The sequence below is a fragment of the Trematomus bernacchii genome, unplaced genomic scaffold (genome assembly GCF_902827165.1).
Source record: "Trematomus bernacchii unplaced genomic scaffold, fTreBer1.1, whole genome shotgun sequence".
In the NCBI taxonomy this organism is placed as follows: Eukaryota; Metazoa; Chordata; class Actinopteri; order Perciformes; family Nototheniidae; genus Trematomus; species Trematomus bernacchii.
The window spans coordinates 16,555,493-16,582,255 of record NW_022987973.1 but is presented as its reverse complement, the minus strand read 5'-3'; the positions used below and the strand labels follow the sequence as shown (position 1 = coordinate 16,582,255).

Below are 26,763 nucleotides of genomic sequence, written 5' to 3'. Positions count from 1 at the left end.
TGCATTAAATAACTCCTCCTTCTAGCTGCTGTTTGGCAGGACAGCCATGATTTGTTGTAGGCAACATCAAGTATCTGTCCACAGCAGTTTGTCTCACAGATTGACCAACTGATAGAGGATACCACTCAGACTAGCCATGTTTAAAAATGTACAATGATGTAGATTTTAACTCAATATATTTTTGTTACAAAAGTATGTTTTTGACTAATTATAACGAATCAATAGCCCCAATATCGGCTTTTACGTGCATCATTGTCTTACTTCAAAAAATGCGTTTGAAGACTTGATGGAAGGTGATGCACAGGGATGCAGAAAAAGTTATACAGCATCATAGGTCAACATCTACAACAATTAGGCGTTTTGTAGAAAATGGTGACATCTTCTGGTCAGTTAACACAATTACAACTGTGTATTGAAACTTGAATGGAGTTTTTTTAAGAACTATACTCTAGTATCTCATTTTTGAAATTCGTTATTTAAAAAATGTCTGTATAAAAAACAATAAACAATATGATGCAACAATTCAATTGGTTTGGAGGGAAATCCATGCCTCATCCATATGGCCAGATTAGAAACAAATATACAACCAACTCTAGAATAAAAAAGCATGATAACACACATAAATATAAATACACTGTTGAAAACCAGGACTGATTGTCTACGTTTGGTTCGGAGAAGGATATTTTAATAAGACTTATGGGGATGTGGAGCAGTACTCTTGGGTAATACTGTGATATTTTGTACAATACAGGTTCCACATAAATAAACACAAAAAATTGATCATATTGTCAGTGTAATGTCTGATACAGTATACTTGGTGTTTCTTTGACAGTGAAACATGGAAAACAAGCAGATTAATAATTGAAACCCCATAATGAAACCATGTACACAAAGGCAAATACATTTTTTAAGGATAATATAATACTAAATTCATTTCATGCATCTTATTTGGTTACAAGTAAGCACTGAACAATTATATATGTATTCCAGTACACTCAAAGTCCTATAATATAAAACGTTAGCTAGACGAACATTATGTTAATTGTTTGTGTTATAAGGGTTGAATTTGATGAATTTGCCAACCAGTCATTTCACTTTACCACACTTCACGCGTAGCTCCTGTGCTGCGGTTTGATTGGTGGAGGAGGCGGGACCGAAGGGCGGGACCGAAGGGCGGGAACAATGCTCCAACACGGAAGTGAAGATGAGTTTTGACAGAAATGTGTTTACTATAATTTAATAGCGTTAACTTTACATCCTTTTAGACCACAGCACGGGAGTACCTTTATTTGGATCAACACTCGCTAACATAAAGCGAAAATGTCTGCAAGAAAACGTCGCAGCAACAATTTACAAGAGAAAACACAAACTAGGTTTGTACACTTTACATTAAGCTGACGAAAGTGTTACCTTTTGAGCCGTGTTTTGTTAGTGAAGGGCTGGTTAAAGAATGAAGCAAGCAACTATATAATCGATATTAAGAAAGAACATGATTTGTAACCTCTTGTTTGCGATAACAACTCACTATCCGCTCTGCTGCTGCTTGTCTGCATCTGTCCAGAAACCAAATCTGGAGAATGCATTTAAAGTAAATGAGAGCGATCAGGCGCAGATCCGCTGGTTGCTGACGCGAATTAGGGTTAACAGCTTAAAATAGTTTGTTTTTTTAAAACTTGTTTCTGTAAAATCTTGTAGCTGTTTGTGTTTAATAAACAAGGACTGCATAACAACACTCGGTTGCATGTGACAGATATAAATAGATAGCTGCGGCTGGAGGAGCTTGTGGTTAACCGTGCCTTCCGCTCGTCTCAGTCAGTCTTTGCCCTTTTCCACTGCTGGTCCTACATGACTCAACCAACTCAACTCAGTAGTACTGTTGCACATAACTGTATTTTATTATTTGGCCAAATAACTATGGTATGCATGTAAACACACTTGGAACTAGAAAGGCACATGAAGACCATCGTTTCACAGCTGTAAACATTGCCTGGATAAGATCCAACATGAAATGGGTTCTTCCTTGGCTCATGCTATACCCTTCGGGCAAGTTTCATGATGATAATGTCAGTAGATTTTCCATTATCCTGCTGACAGGCCAAAAAACTGAACATAAAACAAACTCCTTGGAAAAGTTATTTATAAAGCCTAAGGACATCAGTTTGCCTTCAAGATTTGAACAGGAAGTCAACAAATTCAATCATGAAATCAGAACAAGTTGAGATACCAAAAAACAAAAGCTAGACTAAATACGGTACAGCGTAACTTATGTTGTTATCAGGCCTTATGTCATAAGTAAATGTCATGCACAAAAGAATATAAACTAGCTGTCAATTTAGTAATTGTATTTACATTCAAAATTACAAACAGCTCAAACTAAAAGGTGCAGCAGACCTTTGCCAAGGCCAAATGCTAAGGTAACCAAAGCGGCAAATCATTTGTTTATCCCACACATTATTCAGATATGGACCAAATGTTGTGGCTTCCTTCTTGGCTCATGCGTGACCCTTTCACCTGGTGATATAATCCTGCAAGCAGTCGAACAACCGAACCAGAAAACATAACCTCTTTGACGGAGGAAATAAAGACAACACTTAAAGACAATGCCCCAAAAGGGCACTAATGTATTAGATAACATTTTCTTGTCTATATAGAAATATTTTACAAACAGGTGGATTTCACAATATAAGTGAAACCATGGAACTGAAACCAATTGCTGGAGGCAGAAAAGTGTCTCTTGCACTTCAGTTGTTGGAAGACAGTGTGGCTTGGTTGATACATGTTTTTATTTCACAACCATTGTTTCTGAAAAGGGTCAGTTAGTAGTATTTAGTGGGCACCTGATGAGCAGAAATGGTGTCTTATATTTATTATTATATTTATATTAGTGTATTATCACACTAGAATTAAAAAAGTTTGTGTTTTCATTCCGTTAGATGAGCTCTTCATATCTACAGTACACAGGGAGACGTGAACAGGGTCATCTTCCATACAGGAGGTGTATTACGTTGGTTGCATCTGCAGCCTCACTGCTGAATGCCAGAACTCCTACACAATGTCCTTTTAAATGCATGGTCGGTCATGACATGCAGTTCAACAACTCTTCTAGTCTCGACTATTTTTCTTATTTGTTCAAACAGCCAATGTTCCTTTTGCATCCTGGCAGACAGGGTTCAAGGAGGACCCATATTCAGCCACATTCAGCCTTTTGTAGACCAAACCATACGTATGGTGACTTAGCTCAGCGTGCAATAGGAAATTGCACACACAAAGCACTAAAGGTGAACGGGTCAGCCAATGGTCCAAACATTAATAGCTGTGATTTCATATTTTCAGACTGCAGGAATAAAGGCAAAAGAACACACAATGGAATGGCACAAATCATTATTTAGACATTTATGTGGATGGTTGCATTTATATACTGTACATCAGGATGTTGTGCAATTCTCCCATTTCCCCTTTTTTGTTACACTACCATGGCCTTCTAGAATATATATAAGTGAACAACGTACAAAGTATTTTTTCACTTTTAAGTTATAGACCTATGTACCATCTTTGTAAATACACCTATAACTTTTGCCACGTTGTTTCATTACCTTGAAGGATATGGCCAAAAAAGTACCTAAATAAAAAGGCAATCTTTTTGTGTTTTTACCTGAAATTACTGCAGTAGTAAACACTATAGTAAACCTTACTATACTACAGTAATCCCGACATGTCTATCAAACGCTCAACTTCTGTTGTGCCCTTTCGTTTGTAACGTTGTTTTATCACAATTTCCAATCACTGAAAATGTATTTCAACAGCGCTCCTTGTGGATTGAAGGAAAATGTGCCACATCAGAGAAGTAACTTCCACTTTGACCTGTGGTTCTGCCTGACTCTGCAGAACTGGATACTGGACTTTGGAAGACCTATTGTCATGGTAGGGAAGATCAATGCATCTTTAACTTCCCTAATGAAGTTTTAAATGTGAACAAATATATATTTTTACTCCATGTATCATGAGGCAAAACACCAAATAGCCTCTTGTTATCTTATGAATTAGATTTTCCTTCCTCTGGAGTGGTTTCCCCTGAACAAGCCCAGTGCTGGGGACTACTTCCACATGGCCTACAACGTCATAACACCATTCCTAATGCTCAAGGTAAGTGTTAACACAAGTGCTTTGATGATTGTGAATAAGATTAATACAAATTATATTCATTTAAGACTTGTTGAAGAAATGTAAAAACATAGAATTGTATATTTGTGGACCCTCGTTAGAGTACATTAATCTGAGACTGGGATCCATGGTAATGAGGGGGTCTAATGAGACAAGAACTACGTGCAAAATACGTATATAATTGTTCATTAAATGATTAAAATATGTCAAAAGAGTTATTTTCCATATCATCAAACATGATTACACACACATTCCTAGCTCATACATTTGTATAATCAGGCCCACTATGGTAACCACCAGAATAAAACATGGGAACAGCCGCATTAATATTTAAGGTATAATTGACCCCAACATGGACAAAAATGCAAGTTAATAGCTTTAATTTCAAATCAGGCATAAATGTATATGAAACAAATTCGAAAAATGGTTTCTCCATAAGCTGTTGCTCTATGACACAGCTTCACATATACAGCAGGAGCTAGTTAACCTGAGGTGCCAATTATGAATTACATTTACTGTTGCATATTAATTATGCTAAATCACCTACATTTCTAACAGGGTTTCTGGCAGTGATAGGTTCGCTGTGTGTTGCCTTTGCACTCTTGTGTTATCCCTGCAGGGAAATGACATGACTGTGAATAAGAAACAGTGGACAGACACTGTTTTTAGCCTTTGTATATTAAACACTTTTACACTGATAACATGCAATGGTCACACAGATTTAATGATTTATATTCATCTAAAAAATCTCTTCTAGTTTTACGCTGATATTGTATACATGTAGTAAACTAATTTACCATTCAGGCTCAACAATATGGTCCTTTGTTCTTTCAGTGTTGGATATGATTGGCTTGTAATTGAAAACCTTTTGATCCATCAATTGCATACAATCACGATGCCAATTGATTATAAGCTTTATGAGACGGTTATCTGACATGTTACAGTATGTCAGCTGATTAAAGCTGCTCCTGTAACTAAGCTGCCTATATAGATGATACATATCCATTTTAGTTTACTTTAGAATCAAAATATCATCAATCAAGATTTGGGGCATTTTTTTCCTTTTGCCACTTTTTCTAAAGCTAAATTGACACGAAGAAACAAGGCAGCCAAAAGTGACAGACCTGCTTTTGAAGGCACAACACTGAAGTTCATTCATGCATCAACAGAGACGTGAAATTAATGTCTGATTATCTGCAGTCTGCCACACCACAGTGCTGATAATAACTGCAAAGCATAAATGAAATAAATAAAGCTACATGCTTTTTCTTTTGAAGGAATGGAGGTTAATTTATTGTGAAACAAAAAATATGACTTGTTTTTATGCATATTTTCAGTTGACCTAATTATTTCAAAATGATGAGACCAAAACAATTGATAATTTCGCTTAAGACACAGATGGTGTGATATTTACAGAATGTGTGTGTTGCGGCTCCATTCAGCTGATAGAGCGCAGCCCTAGGGCGTTGCCTCGCTCCGCGGTCTACCTCTGCATCATCACGTTCGTCATGGGAGCCAGCATCCACCTGGTGGGAGACTCCATCAACCATCGGCTCCTCCTCAGCGGCTACCAGCTCCACCTGTCAGTCAGAGAGAACCCCATCATCAAAGACCTCAAACCGGCCTCATTGGTGAGTATCTTCATAACGTTTATTTGTTTGTGTAGAGGTGTAGGGTAAATAATTGTTCATGATGAGCGCACCAGGAACACAGGAATAGCCTGAGGAATGTGTCAAACTGTTGTCAGATTTTTTATGCTCATCATGTTTGGCTAGTGGGTGATACAACTGCTGGGCCCTATGTACATTTTACAGAATCTATGAACATATTTTGTTTATTTATAACCCTGAAATTGTCAGAATACAGTACATGTTGCTCTCTTGTTTATTATCACCTCCACAAAAATATATCTACATAAAGCTGTTTGGTAGCTTTCCATGACTCTCCTAGAGACAGCTCAGTGAAAAAGAGCTTATCTTACCTACTTATGACACAAACAAACAACACGAAACATATCAGTATTGTCAGACTTGTTTGATCCAGCAGAATTCATCCCGCTGTCTAAGAGTGCAGCTAATTTTTCTCCCTGACATATCCTGACTTAAAGCACCATAGTTGTGACAATGATGTTGTCATAGCTGCACCTGCAAGGTGAATACAGCTGGTAAAAGAAAAAGTGTTTGAATGCGTACATTAACAGGTTTATGAAATCACTGCCCCGTCCAAGACACGAGTGGATCTGACTTTAATTAGGAGAATTTGACTCGAGTGTTTCGTCAACTTAATGTGTTGCTTAAAATAATACTTCTGCATACAGTATGTGACACTGTGAGTGTTGCACGGCCAGATACGGCTCAGCTGACTCAGATAAGGAAATATATGATACATTATGATGTGATATGATATGAATGATAATGGCACACATCGACGTCTGCACTCACAGTGCCGCGGACTGTACTTAATGTTACTTTGATCCGGTTACTTATGTCGTGGCAGATATTTAAGTAAGCTTTCTTAACGCTAATATTATAATAGTCAGATTGCTCTGAAGATGGGAGGGGATATTCTATTCATTTTCACGTTCACACAGTCAGTTGATTTTGGCCGGCTGTCTTTCCTGCAACGGCAGTTTTTCTGTATTTCCTCTATCCTGTAATATGAATTGATAGCTTTAAACTCCGCACACGGAGCTCTGATTGGTCAGCAGGCGGTGCTTTCACTGAGTTGATCTCTTAGCCTGCCACCTAACCTGCTCCGGAGCAGGGGGGTATACTACGAATCTAGTTCAACATATCCTGGATATGTTTTGAGTTATCCGGCTGACTAAATCCAAAAAAAAAAAACGCTCTCGCTAAACTGTCCTACGACGCTGGCTATCACCTCGACCGCAAGCCAGCCGTGTCCTATCTAGTTAGGTGCGCGTTCACACGAAAGGGGTTGTATTTGGAGCGTTCGACCAATCACAAACATGGACAAGCCGTGTACTGACAGCGCAGCGCGTCATATATTTCCTGAATGAAAAGTCAACTAATATTAGACAAATATGAAGACGTTAAACTTTAAACATCCATGACTTAAACACTTTATCCAGGATAAAAGCCACATAGTTGCACCTGCAAGGTGAATACTGCTGGTAAAAGAAAAAGTGTTTGAATGCGTACATTAACAGGTTTATGATATCACTGCCCCGTCTAAGACACGAGTGGATCTGACTTTAATTACATTTGACTCGAGTGTTTCGTCAACTTAATGTGTTGCTTAAAATAATACTTCTGCATACAGTATGTGACACTGTGAGTGTTGCACGCCAGATACGGCTCAGCTGACTCAGATAAGGAAATATATGATACATTATGATGTGATATATCATGTGATATGAATGATAATGGGGTACGTCTGCACTCACAGTACCGCGGACTGTAGGTTACTTATGTTGTGGCAGATATTTAAGTAAGCTTTCTTAACGCTAATGTTATAATAGTCAGATTGCTCTGAAGATGGGAGGGGATATTCTATTAATTTTCACGCTCACACAGTCGGTGATTTTGGCCGGTCGTCTTTCCTGCAACGGCAGTTTAAACTGTATTTCCTTTCTCCTCCTGTCATATGAATTGATCGCTTTAAACTCCGCACACTGAGCTCTGATTGGTCAGCAGGCAGTGCTTTTATCCTGGAACCTATTCTGCTCCGGAGGATAGCCGTTCAGAATAAGTTATCTAGCCTGCTAAAAAGTGAACCAGCTTCGTAGGACCGGAAACCCCTGAAGTTAGCTTGCTAAACGAAAATCTTGATTCGTAGTATAGCCCCCAGGTTTGCCGCTCAGCATAAGTTACCATGGAAATCTAGCCTGCTAAAAAGAGAACCAGCGTCGTAGGACCGGAAAGCCCGAGATTTCCCTGAATTTAGCCGGCTAAGCGAAAATCCAGCTTCGTAGTACAGGCCTCTGCAATAATGGGATTACCAACATCAAGAATCTGATTTATTTATTTATCTATTATACATTTTTTGTTTTATAATAATAATGAGGAAACAATTAAGTATATCTATATTATGAAGCAAATCATGTATAAATACAACGCCATATGCATACATAAAATGTAACTGACACTGTAATCCCCCTACCCCCCACCCCTCATGTTATTGTCCTGTTCTGTTTGTGATGTGTGTGAGCCATGTCCTTGTTCGTATGTTTTTATCTTTGAAAATGTCTAATCAAATATAAATGTTAAATAAAAAAAAAGAATCCGATTCCCTACAACACATTTGGACAGAAGACATATATAAGATAGATAAAGATACATATATACTTTATTGGTCAAGCGTTACACGAGTTAAACATGTTTAAAAGATTCCATAAGATACAAATATAATAGAAATACAAACGATTCATTTCATTTTTAAGTGTATTAAAAGTGTTTGTTGAAAAAGAAACCGGTAGAGGGACGTGATGCTGAGTTCAGGCGCTACAGTGACAGAGTAGTACACAGTTTCTGTTTTCTCCTCCGATGTGTTTGAATTACACATTTTTATTAAATGTCAGTTATTCAAATGTTGTATTTACTTTAATTTGGAACAAGGATGCACCGCCAAAAGAAATAATTGTCTCCTTCCAGCAGATTGCTGTAGCTTTCCCTGCGTGGTGTCTAGTTAAAAAACACATTTTTACAGCATCAAAACATATTAGGTGTCCCTGCATTCAGAGATCTCTGACTAATACTCGGTGAATCATTGGTTGACTTCTAGCATACATTTATTTTACGTTTGAGTTTGTCAGGTGGAGAAAAACAACATGTATTATAGATTTCAAGTGAGAATAACATCACCTACGTATGATCCAAACCCTGTTTTCAATATCTGCACAGAAACACAACTGTAAGTGAATGTAAACAGAGTATAATTTATGTTTTATTATCAAACACAACAGCTACCATCTGATATAATTCTCTGATTGCATATTGCTTTTATGCAGACGTCTCTGTTTGCAGGTTTTTAATTTGTTTATGAAGCTGTAGACCTTCAACCCTTCTACAGCGTTTGCACTCAAACCACTTTCCGATTTCATACACACTGACCACAGATTGTGTAACAATGAGGCAAGTGGAAACGCATGAATTACTTGCAAGGCGTCATCTTTTTTGTTACTAAAAAAAAGCCAAGTCCAGAGCTCAAAGAAGACATTCAAAGGGATTAAACACTACTTTATAAAACTGCATGAGCAGGCTCTGAGGGGGGCTTTGATTTAAATGTAAGGTGTTGGAAATGAATTGATTGGCGCATTCATCTTTTAACAAGGATTCACAATATAATACAAGTGTAATATTGTATTATCAACACACATTGCTTGTTTCACTGAACAAATACTGTACTGTCCAGTTAAACAATTTGACATATTTCAAAATAAATGAATGCCTTTTAAAATAAGATACTGAATTATTCTCCTGTCTGAAGATGTGATTTCCACTTAATAAAGGGTCATTTGTACTATAACAATAGGTGGCACTGTTGCATAAGACTGAGTGGAGGACCACAGCGCTCCCCTATCAACAAAGAGGGCTTTACCATATATTGTGCCATTAAAACATACCTGAGTTTCTTATTACATTCAATATGTTTTTGTCTTGCCTTCACAGATTGACTCCTTTGAGCTGCTGTATTTCTATGACGAGCAGCTCGGACACTTGATGTGGTAGGTCTATATGAGGATTGTTATTGTTGTGTCCATAAGCAGTGCTGGGAAATGACTTGAATATAGCAGAATAAGAGGATGCATAAATCCATCAAGTGTAGATTCAGAGAAATATAGATTTGCATACACGTATTAGTGTGTTGGAATCAGTAGCTGTTTTCCACGTCTTAATACAGATCAGATCTAACTATGAGCAGACTGAGCCGGACAGACAGTTTACACCAGCTGTGTGAAGTCCAGAGGTTCGACTTGACCCTAATGCATGCTGGGAAGAGAGGGGAAGAATCAGTCATTTTGCCTGAAAAAAGTTTTTAAATATTTTTGAAATTATGAGCAATAAGAGGTATAACTCTCTATTTCCATTTACTAAGACCTCAGGTGGTGGTTGTTGTTTAAAGGTGCCCTATTATGCTTGTTGGGGTTTTCCCTTTATGGTAGTTCAAAAATCAGAAATCCTTTATTACTCTCACTGCGGGGAAGTTTACAAATGTACTTTTGTAACGGCAAAAGTGGCATAGCAGGTAAAAAAGGCAATGCAATAATACAGAATAAGCTTACATATTACTACATAGACGAAAAGCACACACATTAGTTGTACTAGAATACAAATACAAGATAAATAAGTAGGTAAGTAAGTACACAGCATGGCTAAAAAATGATGAGCAGCAACTTCAGAACTTAGTGACATATGTAAGGGGTTGAGACCTTACAAAAATGAAGATTGATAGTTATGTATTATATAGTTCTGCAATGGCTAAAACCCCAAAGTTCTCTCCAGAGGGAGTTTCTCTCCCCTCTGCCCAAAAGGGAGGGAGTGTGTGGGAGAGACTCTTTAGTTCACTTCTGTAACGTAGTGATATCACCATGTAACACATGCGCTTCCATTGGCTAGTGCTCCAACACATTGTACGTGATTCCACAAAGTTCCCATAGTGAGGCTAAGGGCAGGACATCTCTCAGCGATTGACCAATCACAACAGAGCTGGCCAGCTAACCAACCGTTTCAGACAGAGGGGGAAAAGAGGTGCTGCAACAAAGGCAAAACAAAAATGAAGCACTTTTTGAACATTAAAGCATGTAAACTCGTCACAGTAATCACAAAATACAAACATGAACCTGAAAATGAGCAGAATAGGGCCCCTTTAAAATAAAGTAGAAAAAACTAATTCCCATCACAGCCCAAAGGACCAGAGAACGTTTGGTAATTGACTAATTATTTCAGCTCTAGTTGGTTTATTTAGTTTGACAAAATCACAGGTTAGAATAGTTTGTCATTGGCACTGTTTCTGTAGGTCATGCCGTTTGATACACTGATTTTGAAAGGGGTTAAGGGAAGCAGTGCTTGAGGTGTCCTGATGATAATTTGAACTCAAACCTGCCAGACAATTTTCTGCTGCCACGGTACATTATTTATTCATTATTCTTCAAGAAGTTTCATTTGAGAAACTTTATCAGCCAGTTTTTCTTTTTCTGACCAAAACTTTTCATAAAACTGAGTTAAGTTATCTTTAAAGAGAAAAATAAGTGTTCCGATAATCAACCAGTGAGTTTAAAAAAAAATGCTATAGGCTCAGGTATTGTGCAGCCAGGTTTGCATCATCCCTTTATAAAAACCTACTCAACTCTAACTGGTTTAGTCCTTTTGACAGTTTCTGCCTCTGATTGAATTCTAGGTATATTCCTTTCTTCATCATCCTGTTCATCTATTTCACCGGCTGCTTCACCAAGGCCAGGGAACAGAAGAAGATTCCTGTCTCTGGTTGGCTGTTGCTCGGACCCAGCTCCCTCTACTATTGGTCAGTCTCCTCTTCCTCAACTCTGTGAGACCATCTGTTGTCCAAGATTACATGGTTTTGTTAGGAGTAGAATTAGGAGTCAATTAATTAACCTCGTGTTATCGTTACATTTAAAGAGAAATTAAACGGTTGGTCTCTTTAGTAAATTCTAATTGTAGAGATGCCTTTCCAGTCCATGAAAAAAGGGGCACTATGTTCTCTCAGAAGGCTAATGGAGGTCGGTGTGTAAAGCAACAGAAGCGACAATCAAGTTGAACAAAGAGTTAAGCAAGCAAATGTTTGGCATTGTGTTTTTTTTTGTGCTTTTTTAGTATCTTTTTTCAGAAGCGTTTGGCCATTTTGTTCTTTTGTGCAATGATTGCCAGTTGAAGGTTTGCAGAAACCTTTACAAAAGGTCCTTTACATAGCAAGTGAGTTTGAAAGAAACTATTTAAGTCCCCATTTTGACAGCTATTTTATATAGAACTGAATGAATTTCCACCATATGGCTTTGTTTGTAGCAATGAGAACAGGTTTGGTTATTTCCATATTCATTTTTGCCAGAAATTCAAATCGATGCTGCTCTTCTCACAAAGTCTTTGCTTTATTTTTTGGAAAAGCAATGTTCTTTTTTAAAGAAATGTAACTGCCTGGGTAAAACATGATCAAACATTATCATTGTAAAACAGATGTTCACAGTAAAACAGCTCTATTGGGTTTTTGCCAAGGTTTCAGTTGTAAATAAAAGTTAGAAGCCTCTGTTTTTATGACATTTCTTTCTCCATTTTCTTCCAGGTACCTGGTCACTGAGGGACAAATCACTGAACTTTTTCTCCTCACCTTCCTTGCAATGGTTGTCGTGGTGATAATCAAACAGCGTAAAGGCCTCAGCCCAGACAGCAACGGTCTCTTCCTGTTCTGTAGTTTCAGCGTTACTGTGCTGCTGGTGGCACTGTGGGTGATCTATCTGTGGAGCGACCCGGTGCTACGCAACAAGTACCCCGGACTCATTTACGTGCCAGAGCCCTGGTCCTACTACACCTTACATATAAAGGTCTACTGAGTTACATCTGTCCAGGTGTGTACACCTCTGTTAGATAAAACATATTTCTGAATCAGATACCATTTACATTTGTATGACGCATATTTTTCTCTCTCTTCAGCAGCTTTCCTGTGACAAATGTAGAGGCTGCACTCAACGTTGACGGATGGTTGATGACGGCTGTAGAAGTGCACAAACCTCACTGTTATGCCCAAGGTTGTGCTGGCTTCAGCCATATATTAAGAAGACATTTGTCTCTTTTTCTTTTCTTTTTTTATTGATACTTTAGCAGTTGGGAAGTTTGATGTGAATTTATGTATGTAATCAGATCTGTTACACCTCTTACATCTTGAGACCATTTTGTGGCCATGATTGATTTTATAAATAGGTCTACACTGACATACAGCTGGTGATGAGGAATGGCTGAGCCTTTTTACTGCTCATAACCAACACTTCTTTAATACTTCTTTGGGGAGGAGAGATTAAATACATGTTTAGGATTCCTCATTTTTCTAATCCAATTTACATTTTTCCAAGCCCTGAAACAGGTGGTTCTGAAAGCTTTTTCTTAATAACTATCTACTTGAATAAGCCCTACAGGGGGGGTATCTGTTATTTTATTGAAGGAGTAAAAACCAGGACAGGGATAATCTGCTAAAGGGAAAAGGTTGTCTGAACTATAGACCAGTCAAGCGGTTGGACAAAGTGGACCCTTTTATGATCCAGCTCAAGGTGAATATACAGTATGTAGATACATTTACTAGAACATTTAAAAAGAAATCTTACCTTGCATAAGCTCATCAAATAATTCAATAAATCAACAACTGAATGCTTTGAGGTTGAAATAAGTGTTCATGGTTGTTCAATACATGTACACCCGGTTATTGTCACCTTCTCTGGTCCTTAAGAATGAAAAGGAGAAGAAGAAAAAATATATGAATAATCTATTCATGTTACACAGAACAATCCTCAATAACCGGATAAAGATAAGTGGTACCGTTTGAAGAATAACACCTTGAAATTAGTAAGAAAAAAAACTAGTTTAGATATAAAAAATGAAAAGATACATTTAAGTTCTGGAGAAAGATCAAATATAATATTATTACCAAAAGAGGAAGAACACAGTATTGAAGTTAATGTTAAATCTAATTGTGACTTTTTTAGTTTTGAATAAAAACATTCTCTCAGGTATTCAAGGTCTCACGCTTTGTCAGATATAGATGAGCTTCATATGTTCAGTCATCGACATGAGAGCTGTGAACGTTTACATTTCCGTATTACCTATTTCTGACATGATGTGTTTAAGCAATGTACAATATAAAAGTGTTCACAATGAAAAGTATATTGTACAGATGGTCTATGATTGTTCAAAAGGTCAAGGAAACATGAGGTTACTTTTGAGATACAAAAGAAAGATTTATTAAACCGATGTTTTGTGTTTGTTGATTTGATCCTTTCTTTGTTTACATGTTGAGTTATTGTTCTTAATGTAAAATGCCCTTTATTACTGTTTTGTACAATATGGTTCCTTTGCTGTTGCTGGTAAAATACTGTTTAGCTAGTGGTTTCTCACTGGTTTTGTTACACATATTTTTATGTTTATTAAAATTGGAAAATGTACCTTCTGTTTCTGGTTATTATTCACATTTGACCTTAAATTCACCTTGTTCGACATTATTTTAAAGGTGCTTTAAATTAACTATCTCTAAATACGGACTATAACTGACACTAGTATCCTAAGTAGGCTGGTAATTGGCTCTCCTTTTATGAGAGAGGTGGGGGGGAAAGGGAAAGGACAATGCAGCACTGTGGATCTGGTATCTGCGTTTCCACAGCAACACATATTATATTACGTAGGCTTACAGGTGGTGGACTTTAAACTGAGGTGGAGGGACAGGTGACGCAGACCACAGGAAACTTCTTCCTGGAAGGAAACAAAGCTGTCGCAAAAATGGTAAGGACAAAGAAGTTTTTCATTAAGCCTTTTAGAAAAATCGATTTTTGTATGTGGCAGTGTTTTTGTGTAATTACCTGCCTAGTGAAACTATTATTGTCACCTTGCAGGCTAAATTCTTCACTCCAGTTCAAATCAATGGTAAGACGGATCCAGAGCACTTTTTTTTTCTAGCTTCCATTTAGTTTTGTTGTTATTGGAAATGAAGTATGTTCCAGTCGTTCCTGACCAAGTATTGTTCATGTATCCATTAGTGATTAGTACATGTTTTTTGTTGTTGAAAATAATGACTTAAAGAGCATGAGGGACAAAGGCTGACCTTCAGTCTGTTATGTTCCTGTGCTGTGGTTTGAATGTTTTTCAGTGAACCTTCTACTGAATGATAGATAAAGTGTTTCTTCTAAATATTACAATGAAAAGAACTATACTGATGTGTTGCATCATTTTGTATCCCCATGCAGAGTACAAGGAGTGCTTCTCCTTATATGACAAGAAGCAAAAGGGTAAGATCGTTGCCAAAGACCTGATCACAGTTATGCGCTGCCTGGGTACAAGCCCCACGTTCGGTGAAATCGAAAGACATCTACAAATTCACAAAATTGGTAAAGTACAAATATCAAATTCAAGTAGCCGCTTTGACTTTGTTTGATTGTCTATGATGAGTATAGTTAGTATGGTTTTTTGTTGCTTAAATAGAAATCCAACTGATCTTGATTTAAAAAACTGGTATTTATTTGATGATAGTCATCATGATTGTTAAGTTAAGTAATTGGAAAAGCACAATAATCAAATGACATGTACAGTACTAATATCTGCTGCTTTTGTTGTAAAAACAACACTTTTAAGTGGGTTATACTTATCTTTATAAGATTATTGTCCAAAAGACTTCCTGTATTCTTAGAAATTGGAAATCAATACAGACAAAACAACCTCACATGTAACTGTCCGTGTTCAAAATGCTGATCATTCCTGTCCAAACTTGTCATTTCATTCACACTTTCTCATAATTTTGTGATATAATTCATGTTTAGAAAAGACGGGTGAGCTGGACTTCTCTACGTTTCTGACGATGATGCACAGACAGATGCAACAGGAAGACCCCAAGGCAGAAATCCTGGAGGCCTTGAGGATGACGGACAAACAGAAGAAAGGATACATCCAGGCCTCTGAGCTCCGGGCCAAGCTCACCATGTTGGGGGAGAAACTCACCAACAAAGAAGGTAAAGTAAACTCAAGATGGAAATCTGCAGAATGTATGACAAACATCTAGCAGCAGAAAGAGGAAGCTGTTGACTTGATACAGAGCAACAACTTAAAGGTTAAAGTCTACTATTTAATCAATACATCCTATTATACAGTACCATAATCCACAGTGAGCTCAGGGATGCCTGGTTCAAAGTAACTGAGCAGTATGTAACTGTTTGTAAAGTTTATTTTGCTCTGCTGTATAACCTACTGTATTTTTAATGAGGTTACATGTAAACGAAAGGTGTTACAACTGAGGAACCATGTACATTTGTATTACATTCTACAAAATTAGAGTCTTACACTGTTAATCCAATATGAATGTGAACACCCTTTAATAACCGTACATACATTTAGACTTGAATGCAGTGTTTCATTCAAACTCCCTTGCATGCGTTAAAGAGTTACATTAACTCTGTCCTTAATACTTAAGGGTAGCCGTAATTATCAAACTTCCAGGGATTAAAATCTAATTGATAATTGTATTCATGAGATTATAAAATACAATAGTAATTCTATTCAAGAGAATGGCATCTATTGGGGCCCTCATATCACAATTCACAAAGAGGACTGCCCTCTCATGTGTCACTCACTGACTACAGTGAATCAGGCTTTACACTTACAGTAAGCTCAGTATCTCCCTGGGACTTGCAAGCAGCTTCCTTACATCCACTATATACAGCTGTCCAATGACTTGTTTGGGTAAAGCAGCTTTTCTATGATTATTTACTCCATTTCATATACATTCAACCTTACTACAGTAATTCATGTTCTGGTTGTATCTCCAGGTGTATCCTCCTGAAAACAGACTTAAATGCCGCCAGGCTGTATTGGAAAGCTCTAGTCCAACATAAACATGAGTTCTAAAATTGTATTTCTACTAGAGTTAAAGCAGTCACTGTTATTATTTTTGAGAGATTTATTCTGGTGATATAATAAGATATTTCAAGAATGGTTAGCGTTGATTCTGTCATTTTTTTTCTTTTTCGCTGTCACTTAAGGACAGAGTGGTTGTTCCACTTCCATCTGAACATTGACGTTTGATTTCCTATGTAAAGTGATGATAGCAGAGATAGTCCTTCATTTTGAAAGTAGGGGGCTGATATCCAGTTAGTTGTTAGGGATTGATTTTGATGCAATTTGTTCAAAGCCGAGACCTGCCAATCATAGTAACATGCTTCAAAGCAACACAAAGATTAAAGTACTTAAAGTACTGTCAGTGTATTTCCTCTGGATGGGTACTGCGCACACAAAGCAGTTAATATTCAATTGAAGTGCAGAGCTTCTTAGTGGGGGGGACATCCATCAAGTTGTTGGAATCCAAAACTATTGAAGCTGTAAGCGATTATACTGAAGACACTGTGATCGTTGTTGCTAAAGAATTTTAAATGTCTGTTTGAAAAATAATGACTAATTTACATGCCACATCTCTAACAGGGCAGTGATTTATTTCAGTATTATGATTCAGTATGATACATGCTTATGATGTTGTTTGAGTAAAACAACCTTCTGTGTTGGAAGTATTCATAACTTTTACTTGAGTAGCACTTGAAAAGTGTAGAAATGCTAATGAGTAAAAGTCCTGCATTTAAGGTTACAAATTTAAATAAAAAAAAAGCACAAAATGACCAACAGCAAAGTAGTTGCTGTACACTGAAAAAACTGAAACATTGACTTCAATTAAATGTATTACGTCAACAGATTTCACATAACTATATTTTTTTCAGTGTAGTAGTATATATATTAAAGTAACTTGTTTTACTCTATACAAGAAAGTACTTTTTTACTTATTACTCAAAATTGTACACTACACCACATTTTAAAAATAGCAACATAGTTGATGCTAACACTCCTCATAAAAGGTTTACAGTATATTGGTATTCTCTGGTGAGTAACAAAATAAATAATGTCTTCATGTTAACAAATGATTGAATTGATCCCCAATGATAAGGTGAAACATTTCAGTTTTCGCTAATAGGAACCACACTCACAGTCTCAGCATGCAGGTTAGGGATGTTGGCAGCTCTACGCTTTGAAGGGTCCGTCAGTCTGTATGAGGCTTCCCTCCCCCTGAGCGTTCTGAAGTGGGAGACAATACATTTTCAGGCATCGCTCTTTCGTTTCAATTCCACTTACAAAGCTGATTTCTGTGTTCCTCGTCTAGTGGATGAACTCTTCAAAGAGGCAAACGTCAAGTCAAACGGGACCGTCAACTACGAAGAGTTCACCCAGATGGTGACGCTGCCACCGGTCGATTACTGATCCTTCAGCCACGACGGGGAATTCACTTTACATTCAATGAACGTGATGGTTGGAAGATGTTGCATACTGTAAAAGAATATAGCATGTTGAAAAAGGAAATTCTGTAATGGAAGAAAATATTCTTCATTGTGTTTATTCCTCCATAATTATCAGTTCATTCTTCAATGAAGGATGTATTTTCTTCGTATGTAGCTTTCCTCTACGACAGTAAACATTTTGTGAATCATAAGACTATGAGATGCCGTTTGTGATTCTTTGATGGGATCAAATTGTAAATGCATTACATTCTGGGTACACATTTTTTTCCAACCTGACCCTCTACCAAAACTAATGTAATGTCCAGTTTGAGGATTTGTGTAAATACCCCTGCATGCTTGTGAGTGATATATTACGACTTTCGCTTCATTAAGTACATTCACTGTCAACTTTCCAAACATATCAAACTTCATTCTCTTTCTGAACTAATGAGATAAAAGCTGTGGAGTTTGAATGAACTGAAAATTGGTATTTTATTTTATGCATCTGTATTTTAAACCCATACCTTTATTTATTTCTGACGGCTGCATGCATAACTGTCATCTGAACATTGCATTTACATAAGCAACTTTTCATTACATTTTTTACCAAAACTTTTATTTCGTAGTATAAAGCACAGTATACTGTATAAATATACATATGTAATAACACATCACTGATTAATACATGAATAACATTTCATCCAAAACACGTCATTGTTGTATGGCAAATCAATCAACATTTAAATGAAGGTTACGGCTGGATTTTGTAAAGAAACGAGTTTTTCAACAGATTACATACAAAAATGTTTTTAGTAGCTACAGCATACAACCCACTGTCTTCATTTTGTGCCTTGAAACCAACATAATCCACACATTTACAAATAACACTCTTTAAAAACAGAAAGTACAGAAACAATCAGTCCAACAAACTAAATTGAGAAAAAAGTAACAGGTTTGAAGTCAAACATCAGTTGTGTTTCAATGTGGAATGTGAAAGCCACTACAGACCATTACAAATATGATTGACCCTTTGATCGCCCTTCCCCGACGCTCCAATTAGTTTAGCAATTGTAAAAGTAATTTCTCATGGCAGGTGTGTCCAAAGAGCAGTCTTCTAATTTCTTTCAGAATGATAAAATAACCGATGCGTCGTTGAAACTACGAGTTCAAGCACCACAAACCTCAATAAAAAAGTGAGGACTAGAAATACTTATTTTTAATTGCAGATATTTATAACAGGAAAACACAGTTGAAAAGAATATCATTGACAATGTCTCTGTTGGCCTTCCCTAATACGATAATAAGCCAAACATTTCTGCTGTAAAAAGGTTTTATTAAGCAGTGAGTCTCCAAGGTAAGCTGCATACTGTACATCAGCTGTCCCCGACTAACTGTAGATAAATGTGGGTTAGCTAGTTCAAGATGCTACCACGTCAAAGGCTAGTGGTTTTGTTCTTATTCTTTAGTCCATTTAGGGGGACCATGGTATAAAATCGCAAAGTGAAACATACTTTCCCTTTGCCTTGTATCATATAGCTTTAACGTCTTTTCTGCATGATCCTGGTGCAAAGACAGCATGGTATCATGTAGCTTAGTTAGCTCTATGTGTGACTACAGCACCAAACATTACTTCATGACTAACATCACATTCCCTACCAAAATATTTTATCACGATTGTTGTTACCAAGGTCTACTGTGCAGCAACACCAGTGGTATGCTTAAATTGAAATATGAAATTGGAATATTGGTTTGGTGTCCTGTAAGCTTCATATGTGCCACACTACAATGTAGAGCTTAACCTGCTTAGCAACAATAACTAAAGAGGCTTATCGTATCATCAATTGAATCCTGAGAATTTCAAACAGATGCAATTCATACAGATCAAACCAAACAAAGCAGCAGAACACAACTTAAATGTCATGTTCCCAGCACCTATACCTGTAAACTTATGAGGAAACATTCAGTACAAAACACATCCGACAAAGCTCTTTACATGAATAGACCATATATGTCGACTTTTAATACACAATAAAAGTGAATCATAACTACATTTTTCCAACTGTGTGAGATGTAACTTCACCAACGTTGTGGTTCCTGTGTTGCTTGAGTGTAAAGTTGTACTCTATTACTGTAAAGCGACCTTGGGTCCGTTGAAAGGCGCTATATAAATGCAAGCTATTATTATTATTATTATTATTATTGTACGTTAGGGAACAAAAAGGTTTTGAACAAATGGCCTGTACATTCTTCCAGAGAAGAAATGTTTCTACTATAACGCTGCGTCCGGTGTCAACAGCTCTATTCATGGTATGGACTATAGCCACCTTATTCCCACCTGCTTTATTTAAACAAAAAAACACTATACTGATTCCCCCCCCCTCTTTTTCCTCTTAAAGAATTGATTTGTTGTTCTATACAACAAACAGCTTTTCCACAGATATGTCATTTAGACATTTAACAGCATGAATCAACACAGGAGGAGATGACGCCATAGCGGATGCTTTAGCTGAACTGCGTTGTTATGTTTGAGCTGCTTTTCAATTCCTTCTGGAAAGACTCTGAATTACAGCCTATATATTGTATATGTCAATGCCAACAACAATTGTGTAAGTACAGTACGACATTTAAACTAAAAACCACAGTTGCAAAAGTATCAAATATTATATATAAAGCTTAATCCCTTGTTCACCATACTAAACCCATTCGGACACTATTATTCCCTCGATTTTAACTCATTTCTAAAATGCTAAACTTGCGGAATATTTTAATCTTGTGGTTTTATAAAACATTACCATTCAATTATCCAATATTCAAGTAGATGAGGCACTGGGCCTGCCAATACCTGCCCGAACGTTTTTTGAGCCTATGTGGCCTCTAGCACCAAGTATTTCCTGAAGCTTCCCTCTCCCATTTACATTTTACTTTGTAACTTAAAAGAATGAACAATAATGTGAAGCAAAAGTGTGACATTAAATATGTGGTAATTGATGCTACAACCTTTAAAGGCTTTTTACTGTTGACTGTATTTTGCTGACGACATTAAAAAGTCCACCATTTCCTAAAGCCTTCTCCAGAAGAAATGATTGTCCAGTCATAGCTTAGCAACCGTAACTACACTGCAGGTCTGTCAATAGGGATGGACAAAGCTCTTCTTTTCAGTTTACTGAATAAACAGAAGCAACATATGTATATAATATAGTCCTTCACCAAATCAATAAGTGCTTGACCGGAGCTCTGGCTGCACATGAACTCAAACCCGGTTCAGACAAGCCAGTGAAAAGAGAAATTCGTTTTTTTTTGTAAGAATTAGGAAAACAAGTTATGCAAGCTAAACATTTAAAATGTAAGAAGAAAAAAGGTATTAATGCTTTTTCTTATCATACAGTACCTTTACATAATGGGGCGCCCTAGGTCTACACTGCAGTAGGCCACAAGAACAATGTTGTTTTTTGGATGCATAACGTTTACCTGGTACTTGAAGGCTCTAGGTAGCCATCAAGTGTGTATTTAAATGATCCTTTACTGAGTCCATGGTTCAAAACATGTGAGATTGAAACACAAAAAAGTCAGCCTGAGATATCAGCTTTTAAAGCTAAGTTAGCTTAGTAAGCTAGCTACAGATAAAAGGTGCAACATCTGTCATTTATGTCTGAAAACAGGGACCCATTGTAAACAAATTATTTAAATGGTGGACCACTGACATTGCAAAGCTGTTAGAACAGTAACTTACAGTAGGGGGAGCGGGCTTCGCCAACAGTCAATTATGTATGAATGCTACATGAAGCATTTATGAAGCACCTGGTTTTCTTTGGCCCGTTAAAGGAAAAACCACACAGCAAATTGTATACCAGTATGTTTTAATCTGTCAATTTTCTGCTGCTGTCAATAAATGAAAGCATTGTACCAACCATAAAGGTTAATGAGTAGTTTATCTGCATGTGTAATAATGATTTTTTTAAGCTGGCTACATTGATAAAAGAGCCCACACTACATCTGTTACTAAGTCTTAATTCATGAAATGTCATTCTTGTCAAACTGTATAGTATAAAAAGTGCAAACAAATATCTACATTCTCATTGTTTTGCTGGGGATGAGGCTATGCTTTCTTATTTCTCCAAATCATTTGAGCCCTATATAATTATAGCACCAGCACAAACATGCAGAGTTGTTGAACTAATTCATAACTACTCTAATTAGAAAAGATATATATACAGAAAGAGCTGTGATGATTTGTATTTCCTCAGTGTTCCAGTTGTTGAGTGGTTACTTTATTGCGGCTTTAGCGGAAGACGTGCTGCTGGAGCGGGAGCGCTGGCTGCAGGATTTGCAGCACTTCACTCGTACGTTGGGCAGGTGGCATCGTCCGAGCCAGCGGAGCGTCTGACAGAAACGAAACGTTAGCCGATCACGAAGGCAAACTGCTCCTGTGTGGAGGACAGAACGAAAAGGTCACACAGAGGTTAGATGCATAATTTGTTCTAGGAAATCATTACAGAATGAATCACAGGCACTGTGTGGGGTCTGTAAGCCTCTTAACACCATAAGACATGCCCTTTATGGTGAACAGTAACAGGTGCAATCAGTGGCGTAGCTGTGGGTGGGCCCGGGCCCACCCACATGCACGTCTGGCCCACCCACAGCCAATCAGCGCATCATAGCGCAGAGCTGGGAAGCCCAGAAGGAAGTGCCACAAACTGTAGTTCATCTAGTGGCCGACAGGGGATGGATGCAGAAAGGAGCCAGAGACCCCCATGTTAAAATGCCCAACTTTACAGCAGAAATAAATATGTTTCTAGCCTGGATCCAATCAAACTTATTCTGGATATAGTTAGATTCCACCTTCATGACTATGGAATAGGGAGTGCATTTTTTTACCGTGAGTAAATTAGTAAGTAAAGTAAGTTTTGCCGTGAGTGAATGAAATTCTTATTTCTTCTTGAGGTCTGCAGTGAAGCGTGTACACATTTGCTGAATATGAAACACTCTCAGTGTGTGCCCACTGTGGGACTGTCAAGGATAAACAACCTGTGGCCGCCGAGCCAGTCATGTGTAGGGATGGGTAAAGAGCCCCGGTATTAAACGGGCTCCGGGGCTGAATTATTTAAGACCGTGGTACTGTAACGTATTAAGCTCTCTTTTTATAGGTACTGAAGACATGTAAAAAATATATGTCATATATATTATGCTACACAAACATTATATTGCAGTTTTAGTGTCGCCAACTCCGTTTCTAATATAATATATATAATAATAACTGAGTTATTTATTTTGTTAAAGTTTCAGCTATTCTGTTTACAATTCTGTCAGATTATTTAATATGATTTGTTAAAACATTGTTGTTTCTTTTATGTGAAATATTATGTATTTAATTTAAATAAAAAGCAATGTTAGTTTTGTTCACAATTTGTTTAGTTAGTTTACCTTATTTATTTCTCCAAAAGAACCGATAAAAGTACCGTTAAAAGACCGGATCGATAAGCAGTATCGATAAAAGTAGTAGTAGGCCTACCGTTAAAACCTTAACGATATCCATCCCTAGTCATGTGGATGTCAGTTTTACACACATTCTGAGGCCGCCATGCCTATGTTTTTGTTTTCACTGCTAGTTTATGCTTATGTTCAATTAGTGCATTAAAAAATCATTAAAATCATTAATGAAGTTTCAGCTCAGACCCCACGCTTAATAAGTCTCCCCTGGCCCACCTACATTTCTCCAGGCCCACCCACACAATAATTCCTGGCTACGCCACTGGGTGCAATCCCACATATTCTGCTCATGCTCTCCCCTTCATTCAACACAGATCATGTTTAGAGACCTGATCAGGATTTATTTCTGAACAGAGAAGTGCTTAACAATGAACAAATACAGAAAGAAAATGTGTCTCTGTTCATTTATCCTGCTATGTTGTGTATACATTTAAAATGACAACAACCATAAACATCGAAACTGCTCAGAGGGGAAAAACTAAAAGTTAAATTCAGCCAAAACTATTATTATTTTTGGATGGAATTTTTTTCATTTGCTGATTAGTGCTGTAGGGCTAGGGTACGCTTGGGGGTGGTTTGTGGTTTATCGAAGTTGGCTAATTGTCATTGGGATCTCAGGTTCAGATTTAATAATATGAGCTAAAGACTACTGTGCAATCATATCTGAATCATGCCATCCAATGTTAAAATACGCCACATAAAACCTTGGGAATTATTTTCAACACCACCATTAATTTTAACAAATCTAGTTGGTCATCTCCAAAGCATTTAACTCGTTTAACACATTTAAGTTTCTTTGTTAGTGTCATATTTCAGTCACGTTGAGTCACTTTCTCAGTTTTAAGAATCAAAGCATCCCTATGTAACATTTCCTCACATAATAATGTTCCCCATAAGTGCTATGCAGTGTGCACACAGATATTTTAAATATGGCCAAAAGCAAACACTGGTTGTGGTCAGTATCAGCAGATGCCCTGAATTGTTGTATCAGAATCAGGAGTGGTATTGCTGCATATCTACTTTTTAGCAACAAATAAATCCTCTTGCTTACCTTGAAGCTGCATAACAAAGGCAAGTCTTGGTACTTAACAATTAAACAAATGACTAAAAAAAGCTTGCACTATCTAATCTAATATAAACTATTTAAAAAAGTCTGATGTTTGGATGTCCTACAAATGTACATTGAATGGACAATACACTCAAAAATGTTTGTTTTGTAGAAGGACACCTCCTTACATTTTCTTTTTTAAATTTGCACCATTCTTCCCACAGGTTTGTATTTATCAACCAGAGCACAGACTCTTACTACAAGGTCCAATTGCAGAAGGTACAGCAGAAGCATGAAATGGAAGAAACAGCTCTGATGGCAGATTTGAGCGTGGGCTGAAATTGAATTGTCACACTTCATCATACACTCACTATTTCAGAGCCTCACATTGTGCTTGTATTCACCTCATAGTCTTGTCATTCAAGAGCAGTTAAGTGGGCAGGGATCAGAAGTCCTTTAGGAATGAAGTTATGGAGTAACTGTCAAAGTACAAAAACAGAAACAGGAAAAACAAGCTGCTCTTTCCAGCTGGAATGTTCAAGTGAGTTCAGAGGCAGAGGCTAATGGCTATAACAGACACATTAGGTATCATACCTCAACTCTAAACCTTCTGCAAATCCAAAAGTAATGTGCTTTTCAAAGCCTCAATGCCAGTGACAACTATTCATTTAGGCCGACAAACCCCTCAACTCAAAGACTTCAAATCAAATTATTGATTAGTATTCACAGTCTGCATTTATAGTGCAAAATTATGATTATCACATTAGAGGATCCAAGTGCTTTGGGATGTAAATAAGGAATTCCAAAGCTCGGGTGACTGCAGACAGCAAAGTTAAACAGTGTTCTGCTGTTACTGTTGTTACTGTAAATCAACCTGACATTCTCACATCTGTAAGAAAGACATTTCCCTTCTCAGATGTTAAAAACAATCAGTGTAGTCTGGAATTTCTTAGCACAGAAATATCTGTTGAATCTTGTTCCTCACTTAAAGGTAGGGTATGTAAGTTTGAGAAACCGGCTTGAGATACACTTTTTGTTATATTCCATGGAATGCTCTTAACATCCCGATAGCAATGAATATCTTAAGTGCTTTGACAAAAAATCCATACAAAAATGTCATCTGTGGAAGCCGTAATACTGTAAAAAGCACGACCAATCATTTTAGCCGGCCCGGCTAAAATAACTGGATGGCCTACCTGCCTGTCAGCCTTCCATCTGTGCACAAACTTATCTCGTGCCCTCATTGGTCATGTGCACGTTCGTGTGTGTTGGAGGAGGGGCTCTATAAGGAAGTGGCAGATTTTCTCCGGTCGTGTATTTTCAAATTCTAGCGATCTCGAGCCGGTTTCTCAAATTACATACCCTACCTTTAACTGCAATTATGTTTTAAATTACAATACAACAGAAATAAAAAACTGACACGTTTTTTTTGTATATATTAGACAGTTCTATTGGCGCACCAAGTACCAACAAAAGCGAAATTACGTCAGCTTGATAGCAATGTCTTAAATTATGCATAAGCTACAATGACCCACTTAAGAAAGTGCGTGCCAGAACCAGCACAATAAGAACGTATGTATTGGCCTTTAAGAGCTTAATTAAGTTAACTACATTTCATATTGTGTGAATATCAAAATCATTAAGATTCAGCCTTCGAACACAATGATTACTCTTACACTATATGACAATTGAACATCATTATCTTTTCAAGGACAACAAGACTCTGGGAGGATAAATGTCCATCCCAAATTGTATGACAATGCATCCAAAAAATGCAATCAAATAATCATGTTTATCCATGTTGTACCAAAGTATTGGACCAAGGATCTAAAAAAAGGGTTATACTGTACCTAGATACGCATTGAGATGTATGGGGTGCACCCTATAACATAGCCTTTACACAATGAACCCACTGATCATGTGTAAAACAATTTTCTAAGCGCAAGAGAAGAATTTCCAATGTTACCCAGATCAGAGAAACTCCATGACGTCACGGGAGTACAAAGGCCACAGCTGCAACCCAATACACAGCATTTCCTGTTTTCTATACACTCCCTTTTGCTATCTTTGACCCACTTACCAACAA

General features: G+C 37.3%; 3 protein-coding genes across 4 annotated transcripts in view; 2 read left to right on the top strand and 1 right to left on the bottom strand.

Moving 5' to 3' along the window:
• Positions 1-1,162: 1,162 nt before the first annotated feature.
• LOC117471815 (ceroid-lipofuscinosis neuronal protein 6 homolog) lies at positions 1,163-14,284 on the top strand. 2 transcript variants are annotated; one of them, XM_034117049.1, is made up of 8 exons: positions 1,163-1,373; positions 3,804-3,921; positions 4,045-4,143; positions 5,604-5,792; positions 9,792-9,847; positions 11,521-11,643; positions 12,418-12,700; positions 12,789-14,284. In XM_034117049.1, the coding sequence occupies exons 1-7, from the start codon at positions 1,321-1,323 to the stop codon at positions 12,683-12,685; spliced, it is 906 nt and encodes a 301-aa protein (XP_033972940.1). In that variant the 5' UTR covers positions 1,163-1,320; the 3' UTR covers positions 12,686-12,700; positions 12,789-14,284. The 2 variants fall into 2 exon arrangements, with proteins under 2 accessions (XP_033972940.1, XP_033972941.1); XM_034117050.1 differs by having other exon boundaries at positions 12,786-14,284.
• Positions 14,285-14,543: 259 nt separating this feature from the next.
• LOC117471584 (calmodulin-like protein 4) lies at positions 14,544-18,590 on the top strand. Its single transcript, XM_034116696.1, has 5 exons — positions 14,544-14,618; positions 14,729-14,759; positions 15,080-15,220; positions 15,650-15,838; positions 18,028-18,590. The coding sequence occupies exons 1-5, from the start codon at positions 14,616-14,618 to the stop codon at positions 18,123-18,125; spliced, it is 462 nt and encodes a 153-aa protein (XP_033972587.1). The 5' UTR covers positions 14,544-14,615; the 3' UTR covers positions 18,126-18,590.
• A 1,700-nt stretch (positions 18,591-20,290) lies between these two features.
• The window catches only part of LOC117471902 (A disintegrin and metalloproteinase with thrombospondin motifs 7), a 62,166-nt gene continuing 55,693 nt past the window's right edge, over positions 20,291-26,763 (bottom strand). Inside the window, exon 24 of the mRNA XM_034117162.1 lies at positions 20,291-22,566. Coding sequence (XP_033973053.1) covers positions 22,406-22,566 — 161 coding nt within the window. The 3' untranslated portion in view covers positions 20,291-22,405. The remainder of the gene's footprint in view (positions 22,567-26,763) is intronic.